The sequence below is a fragment of the Fonsecaea multimorphosa genome (genome assembly GCF_000836435.1).
Source record: "Fonsecaea multimorphosa CBS 102226 unplaced genomic scaffold supercont1.11, whole genome shotgun sequence".
Taxonomy (NCBI): Eukaryota; Fungi; Ascomycota; class Eurotiomycetes; order Chaetothyriales; family Herpotrichiellaceae; genus Fonsecaea; species Fonsecaea multimorphosa.
Window position 1 is genome coordinate 380537 of NW_015971645.1, and position 21394 is coordinate 401930.

At 53.0% G+C, this 21394-nt stretch overlaps 7 protein-coding genes across 7 annotated transcripts; 4 read left to right on the top strand and 3 right to left on the bottom strand.

Moving 5' to 3' along the window:
- Positions 1-237: 237 nt before the first annotated feature.
- On the top strand, positions 238-1339 carry Z520_06132 (uncharacterized protein; the record flags this gene model as incomplete). The annotated part of the gene is made up of 2 exons (XM_016776634.1): positions 238-302; positions 373-1339. 2 exons carry the CDS (start codon positions 238-240, stop codon positions 1337-1339), a joined length of 1032 nt encoding a protein of 343 aa, XP_016632176.1.
- A 344-nt stretch (positions 1340-1683) lies between these two features.
- Positions 1684-3657, bottom strand: Z520_06133 (uncharacterized protein; the record flags this gene model as incomplete). Its single annotated transcript, XM_016776635.1, has 1 exon — positions 1684-3657. The coding sequence occupies one exon, from the start codon at positions 3655-3657 to the stop codon at positions 1684-1686; it is 1974 nt and encodes a 657-aa protein (XP_016632177.1).
- A 487-nt stretch (positions 3658-4144) lies between these two features.
- Z520_06134 (uncharacterized protein) lies at positions 4145-5143 on the bottom strand (the record flags this gene model as incomplete). Its single annotated transcript, XM_016776636.1, has 3 exons — positions 4145-4360; positions 4452-5029; positions 5083-5143. The coding sequence occupies 3 exons, from the start codon at positions 5141-5143 to the stop codon at positions 4145-4147; spliced, it is 855 nt and encodes a 284-aa protein (XP_016632178.1).
- Positions 5144-6990: 1847 nt separating this feature from the next.
- Positions 6991-9196, top strand: Z520_06135 (uncharacterized protein; the record flags this gene model as incomplete). Its single annotated transcript, XM_016776637.1, has 2 exons — positions 6991-8097; positions 8156-9196. 2 exons carry the CDS (start codon positions 6991-6993, stop codon positions 9194-9196), a joined length of 2148 nt encoding a protein of 715 aa, XP_016632179.1.
- A 62-nt stretch (positions 9197-9258) lies between these two features.
- Positions 9259-12251, top strand: Z520_06136 (uncharacterized protein; the record flags this gene model as incomplete). The annotated part of the gene is made up of 2 exons (XM_016776638.1): positions 9259-9635; positions 11522-12251. 2 exons carry the CDS (start codon positions 9259-9261, stop codon positions 12249-12251), a joined length of 1107 nt encoding a protein of 368 aa, XP_016632180.1.
- Positions 12252-14128: 1877 nt separating this feature from the next.
- On the top strand, positions 14129-15709 carry Z520_06137 (uncharacterized protein; the record flags this gene model as incomplete). The annotated part of the gene is made up of 1 exon (XM_016776639.1): positions 14129-15709. The coding sequence occupies one exon, from the start codon at positions 14129-14131 to the stop codon at positions 15707-15709; it is 1581 nt and encodes a 526-aa protein (XP_016632181.1).
- Positions 15710-17582: 1873 nt separating this feature from the next.
- Positions 17583-19862, bottom strand: Z520_06138 (uncharacterized protein; the record flags this gene model as incomplete). The annotated part of the gene is made up of 2 exons (XM_016776640.1): positions 17583-19306; positions 19361-19862. 2 exons carry the CDS (start codon positions 19860-19862, stop codon positions 17583-17585), a joined length of 2226 nt encoding a protein of 741 aa, XP_016632182.1.
- Positions 19863-21394: the final 1532 nt, after the last annotated feature.

The window sequence follows — 21394 nt, forward strand, 5'->3', positions numbered from 1 at the left end:
CCCTGTAGCGCAACATTTGAAAATGATGCAGAGTTAGTAGCACGCATATGCAAGGCTGAGAGGCGGGGTTGTGTCCCTTGATAAGATTAGATGCGGCACCAAAAAGGCTGATGGAGAAATCTTTCTGGCGTATTAATATCCATAACCATTTGTGAAGGCCTGGTTCCCTTCTGCAGACGGGACACACATACATACATATATGCATCTCTCAAGAAACGACAATATCATAATCGAATAATGTCTGCGGAGAAGTCCCATCATCCAGCACACCTCGAACCAAGCGAACTGGGCACGAAGGAGTAGTGAGTGCGTCTCCTTCTGCCTCACCCCCCGTGTCTTTCGACGCCACGCAAACTAACAGCGGTGTTGAAGCTGGGACGAATACTACCAGAACGATCTAGAAAACGGTGTTGGAGTTGAAGACGAAGACGGCGAAGACGATGTAAACGTCAACGCTGGCAATGAGGCCGGGAACGAGGAACCACCCGATCCCTCGGAGTTGGACTCATGGTTCGACGACGTCGGCGCGCCCGCCAAAACACTGGCGTTCCTGACTTCAACGACATTCCCGTTGTCGCCAAACTATATCCCTCCTTCAGGAACCAGCACACAGGTCCGAGAGGGTGGCAATGCTCCTGCGGCGGTGCTGGACTTGGGCACCGGCAACGGCAGCGCCCTGTTCGCTTTGCGTCTCCACGGAGGGTATGCAGGACGCATGGTCGGGGTGGATTACTCGAGCAAGAGCGTCGAGCTGGCGAGGAAGTTGTGCGCGCAATACTCCTCCTCCTACTCCTCCTGCTCCACCTCCTCAAACATGAAAATGGAGAACATCGACTTCCACGTCCTAGACATCATCCACGATTCCCCCGCCTCGCAGCCCTGGTGGCCCGATTCAGGATTCGACCTCGTTCTCGACAAGGGCACATTCGACGCCATCTCCCTCTCCTCAGCCACAGTCTCCGACGACCACTCGACCAACCGCCCACGACGCATCTGCGAGCTCTACCCCTCAAAAGTCCTGCAGATGGTCAAGACGGGCGGCTTCCTGCTGGTGACCAGCTGTAATTGGACCGAGGCCGAGGTGGTGTCGTGGTTCACTACTTCCTCACCAAGTGGCAGTGGCAGGGGCAGGGGCAGCGAGAATAATGATCCTGACAATGGTACTAACTCAACCACTCCAAAGGCAGGAATCTCGGAAGAGGGTGCGAAGAGGGTGGTGTTTGAGGTGTACGATACAATAAAGTACCCCGTGTTCGAATTTGGAGGGCAAAAGGGCCAAGGGGTTGCGAGTGTTTGTTTCCGCAAAATACTTCAGACAAGGGAGACGAATCAAGGATGAAATGCGACTTTGAAAACATGGAGGAAGTTCACTTCCCCAAGGATTTGTTTCTTTTTTTCTTTTTTAATTTCGTACTTATCTGCAGGATCGGCGAGACGCCGTGATATCTCCCGCTCGATGTCTCTGCCATGGCATTTCTGAAATATCCCTTGAGAAGCTGATCCGATCATCAACTCTGACTCGAAAGGCAGAAGTGCCTCATAGAATGCCCTAGCTTCTCTCACACGGCCATCCAGCATCTGGAGAGTGCAAGACTCACATTCCCATCAACTTGTGCGCTGTATCTCGTTTCGGCCAGACAGAAATTGCTTCAGTCATCAATCAGCTCCTCAATCATTGTCGAATCAGTTCATCAGCATATTCACCGCCCAAGGCACTGACAGCTGGCGCAAATCCCCGTAATGCTGACCCACGCCAATAAATTGCACCGGTACGGAAGTAGCATGAACGAGACTGATCATTGTCCCGATCCCAGATCCCACCGTGTCAACCTTGGAGACAATGAACCCATCGAGCTTCCGGTTCTTACCCAGGGCTCTGGTGAAGTTCTGCGCCTGTCCTACCGAATCGTTACCCACCAGTGCCTCTGCAACTTGGAGGATCAAGTCTGGTTTCGCAAAGTCCACGAGTTTCTCCAGCGCCGCCATGAGTTGTGTGTTAGTATGGGCTCGTCCGGCCGTGTCAATCAGCACGACTTGATAGTCGTTCTCCTTTGCAAAGGTGACCGCGTCCCTGGCCACATTTGCTGCGTCCTTGCCGTAACCTCGCTCGTAGATGCTGACTGCGCCGAGGCCTTCGCGAGCGGTGAGCTCCCTCAAATTCCGTACGTGGACGTTCAATTGTTCGACAGCGCCGGATCTAAATGTGTCGCCTGCGGCAATCAAGACGCGGTAGTTGTTTTGCAGGAGGAAGTAGCAGAGTTTTGAGAGGTTGGTGGATTTCCCAACGCCATTCACACCCAGAATGGTGATGACGAACGGACGTGGTGCCGCTTTTGCTCCAGTTGGATTTGCAACGGTTTCGATCTGTTGGAGGAGGTCCAATGATGATCTTGGCGTGAGAATCTTCCTGAGTGAGTTTTCCAGCGCTGGTCGCAATGCCGCATCGATTGATTCGAATGCTCCTGTTTTTTTGCCCACCATTTCAGCCTCCACTCCCTGGCACAACCGAATAGCTGCGTCACGGGCAACGTTCTTATTGATCAAGTGTTCTTCCATGGACTTCAGAGGTTTCTCAAGGTCTTCCTTCGTCAACGTCTTCCCACCCACAATGTTCCTGAAGTATCCTGAAATTGCACCAAAGGTCGATTTTCCAGTCCCGTTGGTCTCGCTTTTGTTGGCATCTGCCGACTTGAGGATGTTGTTCACTTCATCGCCAAGATCTTTAAGGACGAACTGGCCTTGTTTGGTCTTCGTTCCCCAACTCTCCTGCGAAATGGTTTCCGGCGGCGGAGATCTCATCCCTGTCTCTCCATTGGTGCCAGCATCGCCAGCCGAGTAGTCGAGTTTCACATCATCTTCCACATCGGCTATCCCATCAGGACCCCAAACCCGACCCTTCTTTGCGCTGGTTTTGGCCGGTTTGTGTTTCCTAGCTTCGTCTCCACTGGAAACATTGGCAGAAGTAGCAGCGTGAGCAGCCTTTCTTGCTCTCCGAGAGCTCCGACTTTGTGGCCTGCCATTCTCTGTCAACAGATGTGGTGCAATGCCTGGAATAGGAGTCGTCGGACGAGATGTATCAGGTGACTGGACGGGAGTATTCTGGAGAGAACTTTCGTTGACCCCTGGCACAGCTTTGGGCTGTGCCTTGAGTGTCTGTGGCGTTTCCGGGGGTGGTGGTCCCCCAGTGTCCCCTTCTTCAGCACTTGTTTTCTTCTCCTCCAGCGGCACTTCAACGTGACTTGGCTCCCGGGTGACGGCCCCGAGCATGCTTTCATCCAACCGGCGCATTTCTTCATCGAAGTACGGGTCAAAGGGATATTTCAGGGCGGCGTAATCGAGTTCCTCAAGTTGACCCCTGTAGACTTGGACAAAGATTGTCTGGATGTCATCAAGCAACTTGTCAACCCATGTAAGGCGAAGCAGAGACTGATAGACGGCCACGAATATTAGGCCCAGATCCTTGACCAACGTATATTTCAAGGTGTACTTGTCATGTCTGTACGTAGGATTATTTGAGCTGGTCGCGGTCGGGCGGACTTTCTCTTCGATGAAGACATCGTTGATCAGACTGTTGACTGCGGCTGCGCCGATTTTGGAAGAGGACCTCGACCACAAGACGACACCAGAGGTCGTCAAGATCTCGAAGGCGTCCAACATTTTGCGAAACAAAGCCGGGCTACCTCTGGGGACGGAGGCTGCAGGCGAGCAAGCAGAGGGACAAGAAGCGCAAGCAAAACCGACAGAGAAGCGGCTTTGAATGTTGATCTGAAGCGCATGGACGAAAATGACGTTGAATTCACGGTCACGTGCTGATACGAGGTCCTAAGGTCTCGTCCGGTGAAGCATTTGATTACCGCACGTTGAGATAAGAACGGAGGAGTATTTTACATCTGGCGCAGTACAGACATCAAGCATCTCACGCTTGTCCCTTTGATACCTCTTCTATGCGTCCTATCCAAGTCTGTCTTCCTTGTCTGTTGTTGCTCATTTATTCAGATTGGAGGTGCCAATGTTTCCTCACTACGAGTGACAGCCTATGGGAGCAAGACACCTATCCATTGTTACCACAAACCCTGCTTTGCTTTCTGCATGCCACCAGGATGTTGTCTTTGGACGTCGACGATCATCAGATGCTGGATAGATATCATGAGCTTGAAGTCCGCGAAGCAACCCATTCACCAAACTCGTCATGGTTCCTGCTCTGGATGTAAATCCTGCCGGGGCCTGTAAATCGACAGACCAAACCTTCGCCAGTTTTCACGCTGTCCATGCCGCCCCTTCCGGCCCTTTCAATTGCGTATTGACAGTTCCACGCGACAAGATGACCATTGTCCACGATGTGCTGTTCGTTGGGTTGAAGCTAGTGGACGGGTCAGAGAGTGTTTTCCAGAGACGACAACAAACGAGAGAGGCTCAGTTTGGCGGAATATCAAGGGGATCGATTTACTTACGTCTCGGGCGACAATAGCACCAAAGGATGTGACCCAGAGTGTTCCCTGGCCAGAGATGTGGTAGATGAACAAGTCTTCTCCACTGAAGAAAGCCTTTCCGAGGCTCTGACTCTTTGTATCCCTCACCACCCCACTCGTGCACGCCAGAAAAGCTTCCTTCCCGAGGTTCCAGCCCTCATCTGGACGAACAGGTATGGCGGATATATCACCAAACAAAGTAGGTGCCAGGGATACTTCTCCAGGCCCAGTGTACGTGGATTCAGCCAACTGTGACCCCGTGAACAGTTTCTTCATGCTGAACTTTATCTTCCCCTGGAGGAGGATGGTTGGAGTCATTTGAATCATGGCCCCAGGCTTGCTCCTGATGACGACATCCCGGGGAATGCGCACGTTCAGCATGGCGTTCGTGTCACGGTTAGTGATCGAATACGAGATGCCATCCACTGTTGAATGCCAGCTTGAATCAAACATTCCCCCGGTCGACGGCCCTCCCTGAGGAGCATGGTGCTGTTGTTGCGGCTGCTGAGGGTATTGATTCTGATATTGATTTTGATACTGGCCCTGGTCTTGGTATGGAACTGTCACGATTAGCAGTGTGAAGTGAAGGCGGACGGACTCCTTCTCTCCTCACCGTTCGAGCCATATTGTTGCTGGGCATAGTACTGGCCGCCTGGATTCTGGTTGTACGCCATTTTCCTTGATATGTCGAGAGTACCTGCAACACAGAGCCTATCCAATATGTGCAATTTACCGACCGTCCAACTCGAAGTCAAAAGAATGGGAAGCACTCCGACGAGGAGCTGACGAAGCTCGAAGCCACTCGAAAGAGGATTTATGCTTCTATTACACAGGCAGCATCCTCCATCGGAGGAAGAGCCCCTTCTGGGCTGAAGGGTGAGACGTCTCTGGCTTCAGCGACTGCATTTCGGACCCCAAACTATTGTTTTCGCCTTCAGCTGGAACGGTCCTTGGCTCGGCCCCCAACGAGTGCTCTACTTTGATTCGATGGGGGCCCGCATGATCTGACGAGGAGCGAATCCTTCTGAGCCCCCGACCAAGGTTCTTTTTATATTTGCTCGATGTCACCGTTTGGCCCAATGAAATAGCGCTTTCGCTTAAGGATCCTTAATCCCACCACAGGAGAAAGAGCGTCTCCTCGAAATTTCCTCGGAACGACCAAGTCCGCAACTAGTCCAAATTGGTTGGATATGTTGCCCTGATCTGGAAGCCATGGCAAATTCCACTTTGGTAAGTGATTCAGCGTATATGATCCACTGTTCGAATCGGGCACGCTTCGCCGGAAAATACACAGATGCGGAGGAATTTCGCTTGGTTGTTGACTAATAGGCGACGGAGCGCTCAGCGCTCGAAAACCCGACCTCAGGTGATACTCAACAGACAGACAAAGAGACAACCGCCATGCCCGCTGCTACGGGCACGAGTGTCTACAGCCTCACGGACCAACCGCATCTCCGACAATGAGTACACAAGAGGCCATACTGTACTTGCATCAGTGCTTATCCCCGCCATAAGACATGCAGAAATCCAGTGGATCCAACACGATTGTGCCATTTACCACGTTCTATAGCGACCCATTACAGAGTTTGGGGGACAAGTAATTTCACTTGTCCGTTGGGATATGGCGCTGAAGGTGGATCTCGATACTGGTGAGTTGTCAAAAGCTGTCCTTGGACGGACGCTTGTCCCGCTTATGGCTCGTGGCTTGTGCAAAGTGTCAATTGCATTGTCCTTTACGCACGAAAAGACTGTATTCCTTGGGTGACTAAGGCTTGCGGAGTGTTTACGGTTTTCTGTATTGGACTGTGGCTACAGCGGGTCTCAGGAGACACCATTATTCCGTCGATGCCAATCAAGCCGCCGCAAGAGTCAGATGATTTTGTTTCAATTCGCCGATCAAATCTTGCGGCTGAACCAGCGCCACCTTTTGTTTCGTCGCTGTTTTCTTTCGATACTCGGTGCTACGCGAAGGACCAAAGGATTGAGGCTGTGGACCTGGTCAGCATCGACAGGCCGTTCAGCCTTCGACATGGCACACACTAGGAGGGGAAGGAATCGCTGTCGACTTAGCGACAGGAGTGTGGTTCTATGGTGTCCGAGACCTTTCGAGATCCTCTCGATTCGAGGCTGGAGACTGGAGACTGTGAGTGAGATGCTCCCAGAGTATATAAGAAGTAATCTGGAGCACGAATACTGTCTTCTGGTACTCTGACTGTCCCACTTGGAACTCGTGATGTTTTCCTCCACTGCTTTTCACGCCTTGTGCGTGCTTGCTCTCACAGTTGCCGTGGAGTCACAGTCTGCTACAACAACTGCCACACCAACCGTCCAGGAACCATGTGCTCAAGTGAGTGCATTTTCGAGCCAATATATGGCGGCAAGCCCCTCAGGTAAGCTTCCCTCTTCAGGACGGTACATGGCATCTACTGACACGATTGACAGCGCACAGCGTCCAAGTGCCTGCAGGTTTGTGGACTTAAGTCCGGCCGTTCCTGTTCACATCTAATGGGTTCAAATAGATATGGCCTATGCCTGTCTACAATCAGTTCCGTTGGTCAAGCAAGATACACTCGATGTCCTCACTGGGCTCAAGGCTTTAGTGCAGTGGCAGAGCACTCTGCTCTGGGTCAAGAATCCACCCGCAAATTGGCCATTCCCTCCTGTCGATCTGGTGGGAGGACTGCAAGACCTTACCCAAAAGGTGGAAGATGGAACCATCACCCAGGAAATTGACTTCGAAACCCAGTTGGTCGATTTGATAACTTCAGTACGCGATGGGCACTTCACCTACGTGCCAGACGCCTACTCTGTCTTCCAATACGCCAACGCGCAACTGCCTATAGTTTCCGTCTCGGCCGATGGCAAACAGCTGCCAGAAATCTATGCGGCCTTTGACCTGCTGGCCCAATATACAGGAGACGCAGAGGGATGGGCCCCTTCTCCAATCGTGAAGATCAACGGGACAGACCCGGTTTCCTTGCTGAGCAAATTGGCCTTCAACGGTACCTTGACTCATCAGGACTTGGACGCTTTGTACAACCGTGAATTTTTCACCCCTTTCGCATCTGGCGGCCAGGGTGAATTCAGCACCCCTTCGATGAGTCGGTACTCGGGCTCGTCGATCGCGGTTGAGTTCAAGAATGGGAGCCAAGCTTCTTTCCCCATACTTGCATATTTGACCTATGATTTTACAAACGTGGTCGATGGCGAGAGTTTCTACCAGACCTTCTGCAATGCCACGGTGAAGGCCATGGCATCAGCGAGTGCGTCTTCAGCACCTACCGCCCAGCCGACCGCGACCCCAGCCGCCGATCCAAACACCCTTTGGCCGTTTTACCCTTCAGCCGCTGTGATCAGTTCCGACGGGCAGGTAGCTGGCTACTTCCTGGATGACGCACCAAGTGTCGCTATTTTGGCCGTCCACAGCATGTCTGAAACCGCACAGCTTTCGGTGCAGCAAACTGTGGCCCGGTTTCTACAACAATGCCGGCAAGCTAATAAAACCCATCTCATTGTGGATCTCACCCAGAACCCTGGGGGCACGGTTGGGTTAGCCTACGACATCTTCAAGCAATTGTTCCCATCAATTCAGCCATATCTGGGGGCCCAATTACGGGCACAGGAACAGGTATGCCATGATTTCTTTGCCGTTGGGAGAGCATGTGTTCTAACTTGAATGTCTACAGGCAAATATCCTCGGGCAGTTCTACACTACCGCACTTCAGCAGGCCGAACAGGAAAACGACATCGACTTGAGCAACGACGTAATCCTCCAAGGTATATACTCTGCGTTCGATGCCACGTCAATTTACAACGATAGTGGTCTGCCTTTCCCGTCGTGGGCAGATTATTTTGGTCCTGTCCAGGTGCACGGGGACAATTTCGCGCACCAGTATCAGTTGAACCTTTCAAATGCTGGCTATGATGAAGCGACCGCCGGCATCGTCCCCTTTGGCTATGCCAACAACTCCAAGGTTGCGCCCCAGCCTTTCCTCCCCGAGAACATTATTACTTTTACGGACGGATTTTGTGCGTCGGCATGCACAATCCTCGCGCATCTGTTGAAATACCAAGGCAAGGTCAAGTCAATTGTGGCCGGAGGTCGACCACAAACTGGGCCAATGCAGGCCATTGGAGGTGTCAAGGGTTGCGAAGTACAACCTTTACTTGGCCTCATGGGAAATGTGGACACATTTTACCAGAATGCTTCGGCGGAAGCGATCTCGGCGGCGAATCAGACGGAACTGAAAGACCTGGCAGACCAAGGCAATACGCTTATGCTTCGGCAGGATCCAACGAATGGGATAGTTAATGTCAACCTCCTCAATGCGATTGCTCAGTATGATGAGTCGCAGACGCCGCTCCAGTTTGTCTACGAGGCTGCGGACTGCAGGCTGTGGTTTCAGCCCGGTCATCTGTTCGACGTTACCGCGATGTGGAGCTTGGTTGCAGAGCAAGCGTTTGCACTGAATGGTACAGAGAAGTTCTCGTTGTGTGTTCCCGGCAGCACGAACCAGCCCAGCAGCTTGAGCGGCAACCAGACGCTATTCCAAGGGGGCCAGCCATCCAATGTCACGGGGTACAACCCAGAAGGACAAGAGGCCGCGCAGAGCACGTCGGAGCAGAATGCTTCTGCGTCGCTGACGTTTGCGGCTGGAAGCCTGTCAAGCATGGCCTTGGGGATCTTTTTGGCTGTGATTGCAGCGTCGGCCAACTTGATTATCTAGCCACGGCGGTTTTTCTTGGACTGTGGTTTCCCGCAGATGTCTTATATATAATAGCTTCCAACATGAAATTCACGCACCTGAACCGCACAGCTGTCTTCGCAACTAGAGGTCGTGGTCTCGAAAGCAGCGATCCGCCATCGCGTCCTAGTGTGCGACATGGGGTTAAAATGCAAGGCCCCGCTGCCATCCATGTCTTCGCAGTCCTCGGTAACAGCACCGAGACTTCCATCAACCCGAATCGCCGTTCCACGGACCCCAAGTCGAGGATGCCACGCAGCGCGATGGTCGTCAAACTAGTCCATATCAAGGCCATGGTTCAAATATGGATTAGTTACTTCTCGCTTGGTTCGAGGGGATCAGATCTGTGGCGTCTCATCCCCTTCAAAGGATCCTATCCTCCCCAAATACGAAAGGTCAAAGGTTATAAGAAGTTCCCAGGGTCCGCAGTCATCAGTCCATCTCACCTCCGTGCACCTGTCGAAAATGTACCACGAATCGATAGATATATAGCTCGGGGCCGGCCGGCGGAGGACATCCATCCATCTTCCCCCTCTCCTTCAGGGTTGTTCTACCGTCTACTGGGAGGATTCGGATGAACACTCCGTCTCCCACTGTGTCCACCCATCCATTGGTCCATTTCCTTTCATATCTTATCAAAAGATCAAAGGCCTATGGTACCGTCTCCTTCAGGGCTGCTGCCGCTGTCCAACAAAAAGGCCTTGCCTCGGAACCGACATGCCATTCAGCAGATCTGATATACCCCCCTGGTTAGCGAGACAATGTCATCTTCTCGTACTATTCCTGTTGGGTGACAGGTAACATTGCTGGTGCTGGCGGGCCGAGCTTTGTCAGCTTTCCTCAGACCACAGTCCTTCGCGCGAGACGACGACAAGCCTCGCACGAGAACATTTTCCCACAGCCAGCCCAGCGGAAACCCACAACACAAAACGAAACCGGGACCCCGTGTCTATGCTACCATACGTTACGAGTAATCGGTACGAGGGTCAATCTCCTCCCCGCCTAGCGCCTTCCCCCCGGGAAATCATGCACCAGATTCGACCGTCATCCATCATGCGAGCGTTGATCGATCCCGCAGGGCCGGAGGAGTCCGCGGGGCTTAACAGCTCGAGTTTCGACCTCAATGCCTTTTACAACCTCAAGCAATACATAAGCATCTTGGACCCTTGACCTTCCGCCCACGTCTGGGCTCCTCGCCGCATGATTCGTCTGCTATACTGAGCCGAGATCTCCAAGGCGCCGAGTGAGGTGAGGTTATTGCAGACAATACCACTAGTAACGTCGATCCTCCTCGAGCAGGGCCGGTGCGACAATTGAAAGATTACATACTCTTACTACCGCTGTTCCCTCCAAGGATCCCTGGGTGTGAGCTTCTCTTTCGTGGAGCGTATCGACACTCCCCGCCAGCCATCGCTCACGTGTTGGATGCGCTTCATAAGCGATACTTTTATCCACCCCGTGGTACTATGTATCGAAGCACTTAGCAACCCCCAGCCTTAAACTCGAAGTCGAAAACATCTTTTCTGCGAAGTCTTCAAAGACTTCCATCGTCAAGGACCACGAGAGATCGGCTCAAGATCCGCCCCTTTTCCACGCCCTTATTCCGACACTCACCCATGGCGTTACCGACTACAGACACCACCAAGCGCACGACCTTGGCCTGCAATCATTGTCGCCTCAAAAGACAAAAGGTACATTATGAGTCTCATTGGCGCCCCTTTCCGTTATTCCTCTTTCTCCTCCTTTTTTTTGGTCTGTGCTTAGACTAACCGAGTCTTGTCTACCAGTGTGATGGCAATAAGTAAGTGTACTGCTAGAATTGGGGCTGGGGAGTCTATTTGATGTCTTTTTGGTGTTTTCCTTCCTTGCAAGCCAAGGGGTGCCTTTCGAGGCTGCCTGTCCGCGTGCAATTTTTGCCCCGGGGGAAAAGTCGCAAGCAGCGGCTGTGTCTCGCTTCGCGTGGATCTACTCGCTCCGTCCTCCAATTTTTGCAGAAACCATCCCTTGCATCCTGCGCGATTCCCGAGCTTTTGAGGAGTGGGCAGAATCGCTAACCTCGGGGAAACCTTGCAGGTCTGGGTGTTCGCAATGCGCCGCCCTGCGAGTCCTTTGCACCTTTCCGGACGCGAAGAAAAGGTAAGCCGTGGGGCAAGTGTGGTGTTTCAATCTTCCTTTTCTACCACGACGGAGGTGGGAGCTTTCCGAACGCATTTGCTCAACCTGGAGATTCCACTGGCAACACCGTTTTTGATTGCAAACTCGAGTTTGTTGAAAATGCTGACGCCCTTTTTTTTCTGTTTGGCACAGAGGTCCGGTAAAAGGCTACATCGACGTGCTGGAAGGCCGACTGTTCGAGCTCGAGTCGGCCCTGCTGCAGGTCCTGCCGCTGGTGTCCAACGAACAGCTCGACGAGATCACGGCCTCGATCCCGCCCGTCCCCAGCCGCCCGCATTTCAGGGCCCGGTTTAGCCAGCCCGTCGACACCAGCGGCGGCGAGGCGTCGTCGCCGCAGAACCTCGTCGCGGCGCCGCCTCCTGCGGAGATTGTATTCCACCAAGGCCGCCAACAACAGCCGCGACAAGGAGGGAGACTTCGACAGCATCAGCCATCTCAGCTCGTCATCTCAACGGGTGATGGACAACGCTCATTTCCCCTCCAGCATAACCAACAGGACCCGAAACAGATGCTGTCCAGTCCGTGGCAGCAACAGCACCACCACCACCACCACGACGGCCACCTTCCGCCATCTCCGCCCGAGCTGGGCCCTTTCAATGAAGGCCTATGGCCACTACCGCCGCCTCTGCTCATCCCCGGAGATCCCACTTCCGCCTCGCGACAACACGACCACCACCACCACCACCACCACCCGTTCCTCGCCTCCCCGACAAGACACAGCTTTGGGGGTGGTGGATTAGCTCATTCCTCCGAGTTCGATTTCATGCCCGAGTTTGACCAAACCACCTGTGGCAGCAGCGGCACCAGCAGCGCCGGCGGTTGCGCAAGAGAGACCATCATGGTCTCAGCACGTGGGTTTTAAGTCGAGGGAAGGAAACCCGCCATCACCCGCAAAGAAAGAACTTATCCGAGAAAAAAAAAAACAAAAGGACCAATGCCCTTCGGCCGGTGTCTCTTATCGTGGACAGATTTTCTCCGTGGGGAGGTTCAGATCGCAGCTTTTTCCGGCTTTCGAACAATTTCAAAATACATTAGAGAAACCCCAACCAAGAAAAGGCGGCAGGTGAGGTTTTTCTTCCCGTGCCCACGCTCGCCTACTCTATTTCCTGGGGGTTAGGGAATCGATGATGGTATTTGGTCCCGATTGCGATGGGTCAAATTGGATGATTTGAATGGATGGATTGGGTCAAGGGGAAAGCAAAGAAACAAAATTATAATCGTTCCCTTTGTGGCGCGTCTGATCTGATCTGGTGTGAACCTGGTCTACTGCCCTTTGGGATAGAAATGGGTTGGGTTGGGTTGGATTGGATTAGAGGCTATTCTGATTCCATATGACGCCTGGATGATCAAGGCGGTGGGAAAGAAATTGGTCGATTTCTTGCATTAAGCGTGGGCGGGAAAAAATTCGACTCCTCTCGCACGTCCCTCGCCTCCCCTCGAGTGTTTCTAACCAAGACCTAGAATTGCGAAAGGGGAAAAAAGCAGGATTGTCTATTTTCGCGAAAGACCAGATCTCCCTGCGCTCCGCACATATATAAATACCTCCCTCCCTCTCTCCCTACCTATGAATTGTACATGGTGCCTCTGGGACTCAGAACCAGCTTGATCGGGGGATGCATGTCAAGACACTCAAACAGCAAACCAGTCTGTCGGATCGTCACTCACTTGCCCATGCCAGGCCCCCTTTTGCCTCCCACTTCCGTCTGCTCAAAAAGCCATGCACGATAGGCGCTGTGCAGGGCAGCCAGCGGGATCTGCTGGGTCCCGAGTGGATGACAGATAGGGAACTTGTTTCCCTCAGCAAAAATATAAGAACAACACCCCCTCCTCACTCTCCTCACTCTCTGGATCGGCTTCTTCCCTTTTGCGGCTATACAAGGACAACATCTCCTCACTCTCTCCACACTCTCTTGGCCGGTTTGATTGAGTGATCGGGCTTATCAATTTCTCACATAAGGAAATTCAATGCGCGTGCCCCAAGACTCCACGAAGCTTTCATCAGCGTCCTGGCCTCATTAAATTTGTGTTTACTCGTGCTCTCTTCTGCTCTCCTCGTTCCTACTCTTGTTGATATTCCTGGTGCGTAAAACTACACCTATCTCCCGGCCATAACATCCAGAAAGAAGGAGCGCGGACGCGTTGCTGCGGTGGCTGTTTGCGGCTGTTTGTTTCGGCAGCTCGTTCGTTCACGGATGGGATAGCAGCAGCGCGTGGGCCCTGCTTCTGTCTTCCTCTCAGGTTCGTCGTCGAGGGGTTCGCTTCCTCAGCGTTATGCTAGGTGTCAGCATGGACCCGCCATATCCTGCACAATGCACAAGAGACGAGACGCGTGCCTCTCATAGTAACCCAGAAGCAATTTGGGGAATTGGTGGTACTCGAGATGCCTCAACACCTGGAGATGGACATCTATTTCCTCCTTCACTCAACAAGGAACGGCGCCAGATCGAAGGACTTTGTCAAGCCTGCGACATGTCTTGATGCGGTATGGCCATGCGAGAAAAAGAGCCGACGCTAGACAGTCCCTCAGGTCCAATGACGGAACTGATATCAACGGCTCTTACTCAGCACTCGGGGTCCAAGCGAAGCCACTGCGTGGGCGTCGAGCCAATAATGCGCTTCTTACCAGATTCCCAGCATCTTTGAAGCGGAGAAGACGAACCTCATCGTGGGCTCCCACCATACCTCAATCTTTGCGACAGCGCATCCAACGTTATATGGTGCACAACTCCAAGAGTGGCAATGGCACCCCTTGGAAGCGAGTCGACAGACGAGAAGAAGGCACTTCGGTCGAATTTCCTGTGGGTAGGCTCGAGCAGTGGCAATTCCGAACCCACCGGCCATGTTTACGCAAAAGTGGTCCGGAGCCATGTCCAACGGTGGTCAAAGACACATCCTGGCGCAAAAAGGCAGCGCAGTGGACTTTCAATCGACAGGAAACGGAAAGCCGCTCCAAAGGTTCGGCCTGTGCAACCTCGGTCATCAATGCTCCCTGCCAAAGCCCAGGAGTCGCCATCGAGTGCACGTCGGTCCACTCATTTTGCTGCGGCGCCAATGACGCCAGTGTCTAGTCAAGAGACTCCGGTCGAACTAGAGGATCTAGATGCGATGCAGGTAAAGAACAAGAGTGCGACAGAAGATGTGTCCCCGGGCACAGGACATCCTAAGGATCACCGTCCCGGCACCGCAATACTCCAAGATAAGGAAGAGGCCGGCGAAGCCAAAGGCACCATTGTGACAGCCACATGGAGAGATGACCAACGATGGCAGGAGACCATCCAGATTCGCATTCAGCAGACCGTGCGGCTCTGGCACTCAATCGCACCTACGTTGTCCGCAACCCTCGACTTAGATAGAGTGGAGAAAATGGTTCGATGCCACCACATGACCTTCTCGACGGTCTGCTCCGTGAAGAAAGCCGCAAGCACCCGAGAGTCACAGGAAGAAGCTCTGATATTCGAGCGGCTAATGAAGAAAGGTTGCAGAGCCTTGGTGGCGAACAGAGTGAACGAAGCTTTCGTGCTGTTTGACGAGGCTTTTTCCTACCTGAAGCCAGTTTTAATCTTGCAAAATATTCGGGGGCAGCCAGTGTTGTGCCGTCTTATCGCTCAGTACTCTGGACCGCTCTTTATGCCCCTCTGGCACCGAGTCTTCCAGCACATCATCGAGCTCGCCGAAGTGTTGATCAGTCCGGAGAACCCCTTCGGACAGAGTGCGGATTTGTTTATACGATCCCCAGTCCCGTTGACCGAAGCGTCAGAAATGGTCCTTCGCTGTATCCTCGACGTGGTGCAGATGCAACTGGGACCATTGCATCCAGATGCTCTGGATTCCCTGGAATGCCTAGCTTGGACTTTGTTCGAAAGGGGTCGTGGAGAGGAAGCTCTAAGTCGCTTCCTCGAGCTGCTACAGAATCAGGAAGCCGCCAGGGGACCCATGTCTCCAGAAGCATGCGAGGCCCTTCGCGGACTCGCCGAGACGCATTTGCAGCTGGGTGACCTCGACGCAGCTGAGCACTTGATTGATGAGATACTTGGTTGGCGAAGCGCAGGGGCGGCCAGGGGAAGCCCGCAGGTGTCGGCTGTCAGAGTCAAGTGCTTACTCTCGTTGTCTCGTGTGGCCCAGCAACGGCAGAATCCATTTCGTGCTCGCTGGCTGCTGGAGCAAGCGGCTCAAACGGCTTCCGTGGCGTCCAGCGGTGGTGGCCAGACGGCTGCAGATGTTTGCCTCGACAGAAAACCCTCAGAACTTGATCCACTGGACGAAGTCAAAGAAGAAGTTCAAAGGTTGCTGGACGCCATGGAGTCATGGTCAATTGATTGATTGACCGATTGAAATGAACGAATCAAGCCCACTCAAGAGACCAAGGCAGAAGGTTAATGTTTCGCGCCCGCCAACAGGGACCACAGACTCTCGCGTCGAGGTGGTCGAAATCTTCCGCCATGTGTTGACCTGACCCAACGTCTTTGACCATCCCGGTCATGCGGTACCAATTTTGCTCGGAGTCCCTTTCCGGACCCGAGTTGCGGGAAGTAAACAAGCGAAGGGGCGAGGCAGACAACAGGCCGTAGTGGTGTGATTCTAGGTAGAAGTGACAGCTCCACGCATCAATATACCTAGGAACAGGGATGGTAAGGGTCTGGAAAAAAGGCGGGTCTGTACCTGGCGAGCTGGCAGGGCTGTGTGAAACCGTTGGGGAGACGCATCAGTATGACACCTGCAGTCTGCATGTGACATTGCGGTATATTAGGGTGGTCCCCTGGGCCTCATTCGCCATGGATCACATCCACAAAATGTCCGAGTACAAGATGCAGGGCAGGGTAAAGAAAGCAAGTCGAAAAGTCTAGGGCGCATGCTGCACGGTCGCTGCAAGGTCGCTGGTTGTTGACGGCGTAACAGAAAGCAAAGGATGGCCAGGGGGCAGCTCGGGGGTCGGCAGGCCCCAGGCACCAGGCACCAGGCCCCAGGGCCCAGGGGCACACAGGCAGTGACACGCTACAGCTCGACGGCCACTAGCCCTCAACGTCATAGCAGTAGCTGGTCATTAGCAGCTGTCTCGACCTTCCACCTCAGGTTCTCGCCTCGTCTGGACCAACACCACACTCACTTTGACTTCATAATGTTCGCCCACTTCTATCACTACAAGTACTATTACTACCACCATCTCCTCCACCACAGCAACAAAGTTTCTTTGCTCGCGTATCCTTTCCCAGCATACAAGTTAACTACGGAGTCCCCGGTAAGAGGGTTCAGGGCGAGGGCCACAAGGCCAACGGCCGCAGCTGCTAGGCTAACGGTGCCCCTCTCCCCTCTATCCTTCTCCTTTTCTTTTTGCGTGACCGCTCATCGAGACGAGCAGCGAAATGCTTGCGAGCTTCCCATATGCGAGCGACTACGGCCCCGACAGCCATGTTCCCCCACCCCGAAGGAGTCAGCAGGGTAATTGGGACGAAGAAGAAAAGGGAGGACACCCTGTGAAAAAGGCCAGAACCACTTATTGTGAGATTCATCAAGCACATGCCTGTTACCCATACTACACGAGGGGCTCTTTACGTACTTGACGGTGAGAGTGCAGTACCTCGTACAGCAGAGAGAAAGCCGCAAAAGCAAATATCAAGCTACTTTAGCTTCTTATAAGGTACCTCTACAGAGCAAGCTAGTAAGCTATTCTCGTATCTTTCTGCAGTTCGCCTGAGAGACCGCTGCAAGGATTGTAGAATCCTTCCGCATGTGCCCAAGAGTCCACCCAAGGTTGGTATGGAGTAGTCATTCACCGACACCTGTCTACACTTGTGGCTTTGCCAACCTTCTTCAAACTCTGCCATCCCGTGGAAAGATCGGAGACGATCTTGTCCAAGTCGAATTTTTGTTTACCTCATAGAGATTTTTGGGCCAGTGTGCCTTGCGGCCGACCGACCGCCTCATTTTCCTCCCGCGCCAGAACCTCTTCTTTTTTGTATCTTGAGCCCGTCCCCAACCATATCACCCTAGAATTGACACCCCCTAAAGTAAATTCGTCCTTCTGAAATATTCGTATTGAATCATAATCGTTCATGGTGTTTTGTGAAGACACCCAATCATTAAATCGTAAATAAAGTCTGGCGGAAATAAACCCGTGAATAGTCGAACAAAACAACCGTAGCTGAGCCCGAGATATTCCAAGTATACATCATGGCCTGCTGTTGACAAGCAGCCATCAGGTGGCGACGTTGGTAGGGAATAGAGAATAGGAAACGCGGGTGTTACGTCGAGGTCGAGAAGATGCAGTGGTGGCTCGTTTACGGCCGAGTTGAGCCTTCGTGAGTTCGACTCCTGGCATCGACGACTTTCTCTCAGGCACGGGAATCTGAGACGCAGAAACACCCCGGTCATGCCTGATTGTCGGAGATGTAGTGAACGGTCCAATAGGTTCAATGACTTGGGATTCTGTCGTCTTGCTGCTCTGCGATCCTTCCCGTATCGTGTCTTGGCTCCCTTCTCGGAAGTGCTTTTCTACACTGGCTCCGAAATCTTGAAGATCGAGCTTGAGGCTTTCCACCGAGTTCCCGAAACTTGCTAGATGGGCGAGATCCGAAATACTCGTGCTGGAATTTGACGACCTGTGTGTGCCGAAAATTGAGGCAATAATGCTTTCTTGAGAGCTCGATTTGCTCATCGTGGAGACGGGACTGCGCATAGCCCGAGTGCGAAAAGGGTCTGTTGAGGCAAAATTGTCCTGAGGTTGGTGGAGATCACTGACTGCTGCTTCATCCAAGGAGACAGTGGGGACAGCCTTCGGAGACTCAATTCCCAGCCCAAGGAGTGGGGACGATGGTTCCTGGTCGAGCTGGCGACAAGGGCCACTGTCATCTCGGGGAGGGTTGCTGGGTATTTGCATTGTCAACGGAGTCGAAGCAGAGGAAGATGCTTCGTCGAGGGATGGCTGCTCCACCACCAAATAATTCTCCGCAGGTATGCTCAAAGCCCTGGGATGATCGAGGATTCCAGCTGAAGCGTTGTCGCCACCGTCATCCTCCAACTCTGCGGCATGTTCCCACGAATAATCAATGGCATCCTCCCAATCTTCAATATCGATAGGTTTCACCGCAATAGAGAATCGATTCTTGGATTTGGGACTTGCCTCCCCTCCCATATCTTCCAAGCCGGTCGTTTCTCGATTCGACGAGCCATTCGGCAAGATGTAGGAAACAGTGCCGAAATGAATTTCACCGGACGATTGACTTCGCCGCTTACGTTGTTTGGCCGAAGGTGAAGCGAGGACGTCCGCAATTGGTGGTTGGACGGGCAATCGTACCGCCTCTGCGATGACTTTCTCCTCAGTGTTCTCCTCTTCAACGACCTCCATTAATGTCCTTGGAGGCGACGGCAGAGGAGCAGTACGGAGTGGGAGGGCAATGTCGTCCCTAGTGGAAACAGCGTGGACAACTTGGTCATTTGGCAAGTGTGGGAGCGGCTTAGCGAGGGCTCTGGCATGGCTGATAGGGCTCATGGCAGACAACCTTCTACCATTATCCGAGGAAGGAGAGATATCAACGGCAGCCACGGACAGCCTCGTTGGTCGAGAGAAATTCTCCATGGAGCGAGACAGCCGAAAGTCGGAAGGACTGTATGGCGGCACGAAGCTATCCTTAGGCGGCGGGCTTGGGCGTGTCGGGGTTGTTGGTAGGTAAGGGATGGCATTGGTAGTTGGCGAAGTTGGCTCGTCAAATCCAACGTGAATCTTTGGTTCGTCACCGTTCGCTGGAAGGTCCGTGACAGTTATCCCACGAATCTGGCCGACCGGCTGCTGGTCTGCATGGACTGCATGGAATTCTGACGTGAGGTCTGTTTTGCTAACTGAATCCAGACTCTGGAAGTGGGCTTGATCCGCGTGAGTCAAATGTTGGAAAGCAAAGGGCCCCGATATACTCCGTTTCAACCCTGCGGCTTGTTAGACATCGGCATCAATGACAGGTCAGTCAAAGGGCTTCTTACGTCTGGAGATCAGCGTGGGCTGGCGCTGAAGACCTTTTACCGGGGCGATCTCAACAGCCCTTGCTTCGGCGAGGACAACACTTGATCTGTCCTCAATCTGGGAAGGCAGCAGGTTGAGCTTACTCCCTTGCCGCTTCAACATGCGAGTGCCCTTGTTCAGCAGGGTCTTCGCAGCACTTTCTTGGCGCTCGGGCAGCGGAAGTCCACCGTCGACGAAACTCTGTCGGGAAGAAGGCCTGGAGGCCATCTCATTCGAGGCATCTGACAAAGACCGAGTATTGGCGGAGAACGATGAAGCGATAGTGTTCGTCCGCGACCTCACTCGAGCTTTTGGGGATATGTCGAGATTTCCAGACTCGACACTTGAATACTCTTTGATTAACTCGCTCAAGGCTTGACTTGACGGTTCAGCATTGTCCTTTGAAAACCAGTCACCGGCAACCACATGCAGCCTGTCGCTGCTTTGCTTGGACGATCCCTGACTCCATGGGAAGCGACCCATTTAGATCTTGGGGCTTAGGAGGTTGACAGTATCCCAAGACCAACGACACAAGTCTTCAGTGTTTCATCCACAATTGGGCAAGGTGCAAATTTATGCCCGCCTGTTCTCGTGGGTATGTCAGGGAAAGGTTGTCGTACTTTCGATTGTTCAAGTGGAAAGTCTTGCTGATATTCTGAGATAAGGGGGGAGCACTCGACAAGCAACGGGGACTAGATGGCGCACGAGCTGCCTCGAACTGATATCTCAGTTAGTCTATACTGCCATCACGTGAAACAGCCCGTCCAGCTGTCCCTCAGGATTCTCACTCTTACCCAACAATCAACATTTGAAGGCGGAGGGGTTTCAAAGTACAGCCCCACCAACAAGGTGTATCTTCAAATACCCAAGACACCCCGATCGAGTCCAAGAGCCCAGCAAATACTTGAGGGAGTCTGCTATTGAGAGCCTATCGGGCCTTTCGTTCGATGCTGCAGTGGCAGGCCAAAAAGCTGTTTTGTGAAACGGAGGAACGCGTGAAGCCAGTGATTAGGGAATTTGCAAATGTATCAAAACAAATCTTAATATGTGACACAACAAGTATCACCTAGCAAGCAACTTGGGATGGTAGCAGCACAAGCGGATGATATACAGAGCTGAGAATGAGAGACAGACGCGAACAACGAGCGGGAGACGAGATATTTGGGCCTGGTCTTACCAATTGGCAGAGCCCCGACTAGACGAAGAGTGGAGTGAGCACCGCGACCCTCGTCGTTCATGGGTCGAAGGCGTAGTCATGCAGAAGATAGAACCCAAAAGCAGGGGCGGCGAGTGGTCCAAACTGCCGGCGAGGCTTGATGGCGGGATAACGGGGTGAAGGGACCTTCTAAACCGCGGAAGGGATGGTTTGAGAGCGTAATGCTTTCGACAGACGCGACTGAGACGGCCGGCTCGAAAAGCACCCCCATGCTCGCAAAGGCAGGAAGCAGCAAGCAGGGGACATGGGGAAACGTTGCGCTATGGTGGAGGTGTGAAGGAGCAGGCGAGGAGATTTGATGGGGCCATGTTCCCGTCAGGAACAGGTGGATTCTGCGGTGACTTTTCAGTGGGTCGAATTCGCTGCATGGCGGAAGCCACAACCCGGGACCTTTTACTCGGAACCAGGGGGTTTTTGACTTTGTAACCAGGATGTTGGTAGTGCGTGCTACTTGTGCATCGGCGTCATCCTCCGGGGCCCAGATTGGCTAGCCCACTATCGTGTCATTTGCGGAACTTAGGTATTCTTTTCCTGCGTACCCCTGGCTTTTTCAATAATAACAATTGCCCGTGGCTTGAAGCGCGCGTTCGCTGGCAATTGCCGCGGCCGAGCAGGGAGAGGAGGAAGACGGTAGCAATGTAATGTGCATGTGTCAGGACGCACAAAGGAGTCCCCAAGATCTCGTGTTGATCTTGAGGATGACGAATCGTGGGAAACCAGATCCAAGGGCCACCCCAACGTGTCCCTTGAATTCCACGTAGCGAGAGGAAGCCTTGTTGACAAGACGCTGAAGAGGCCT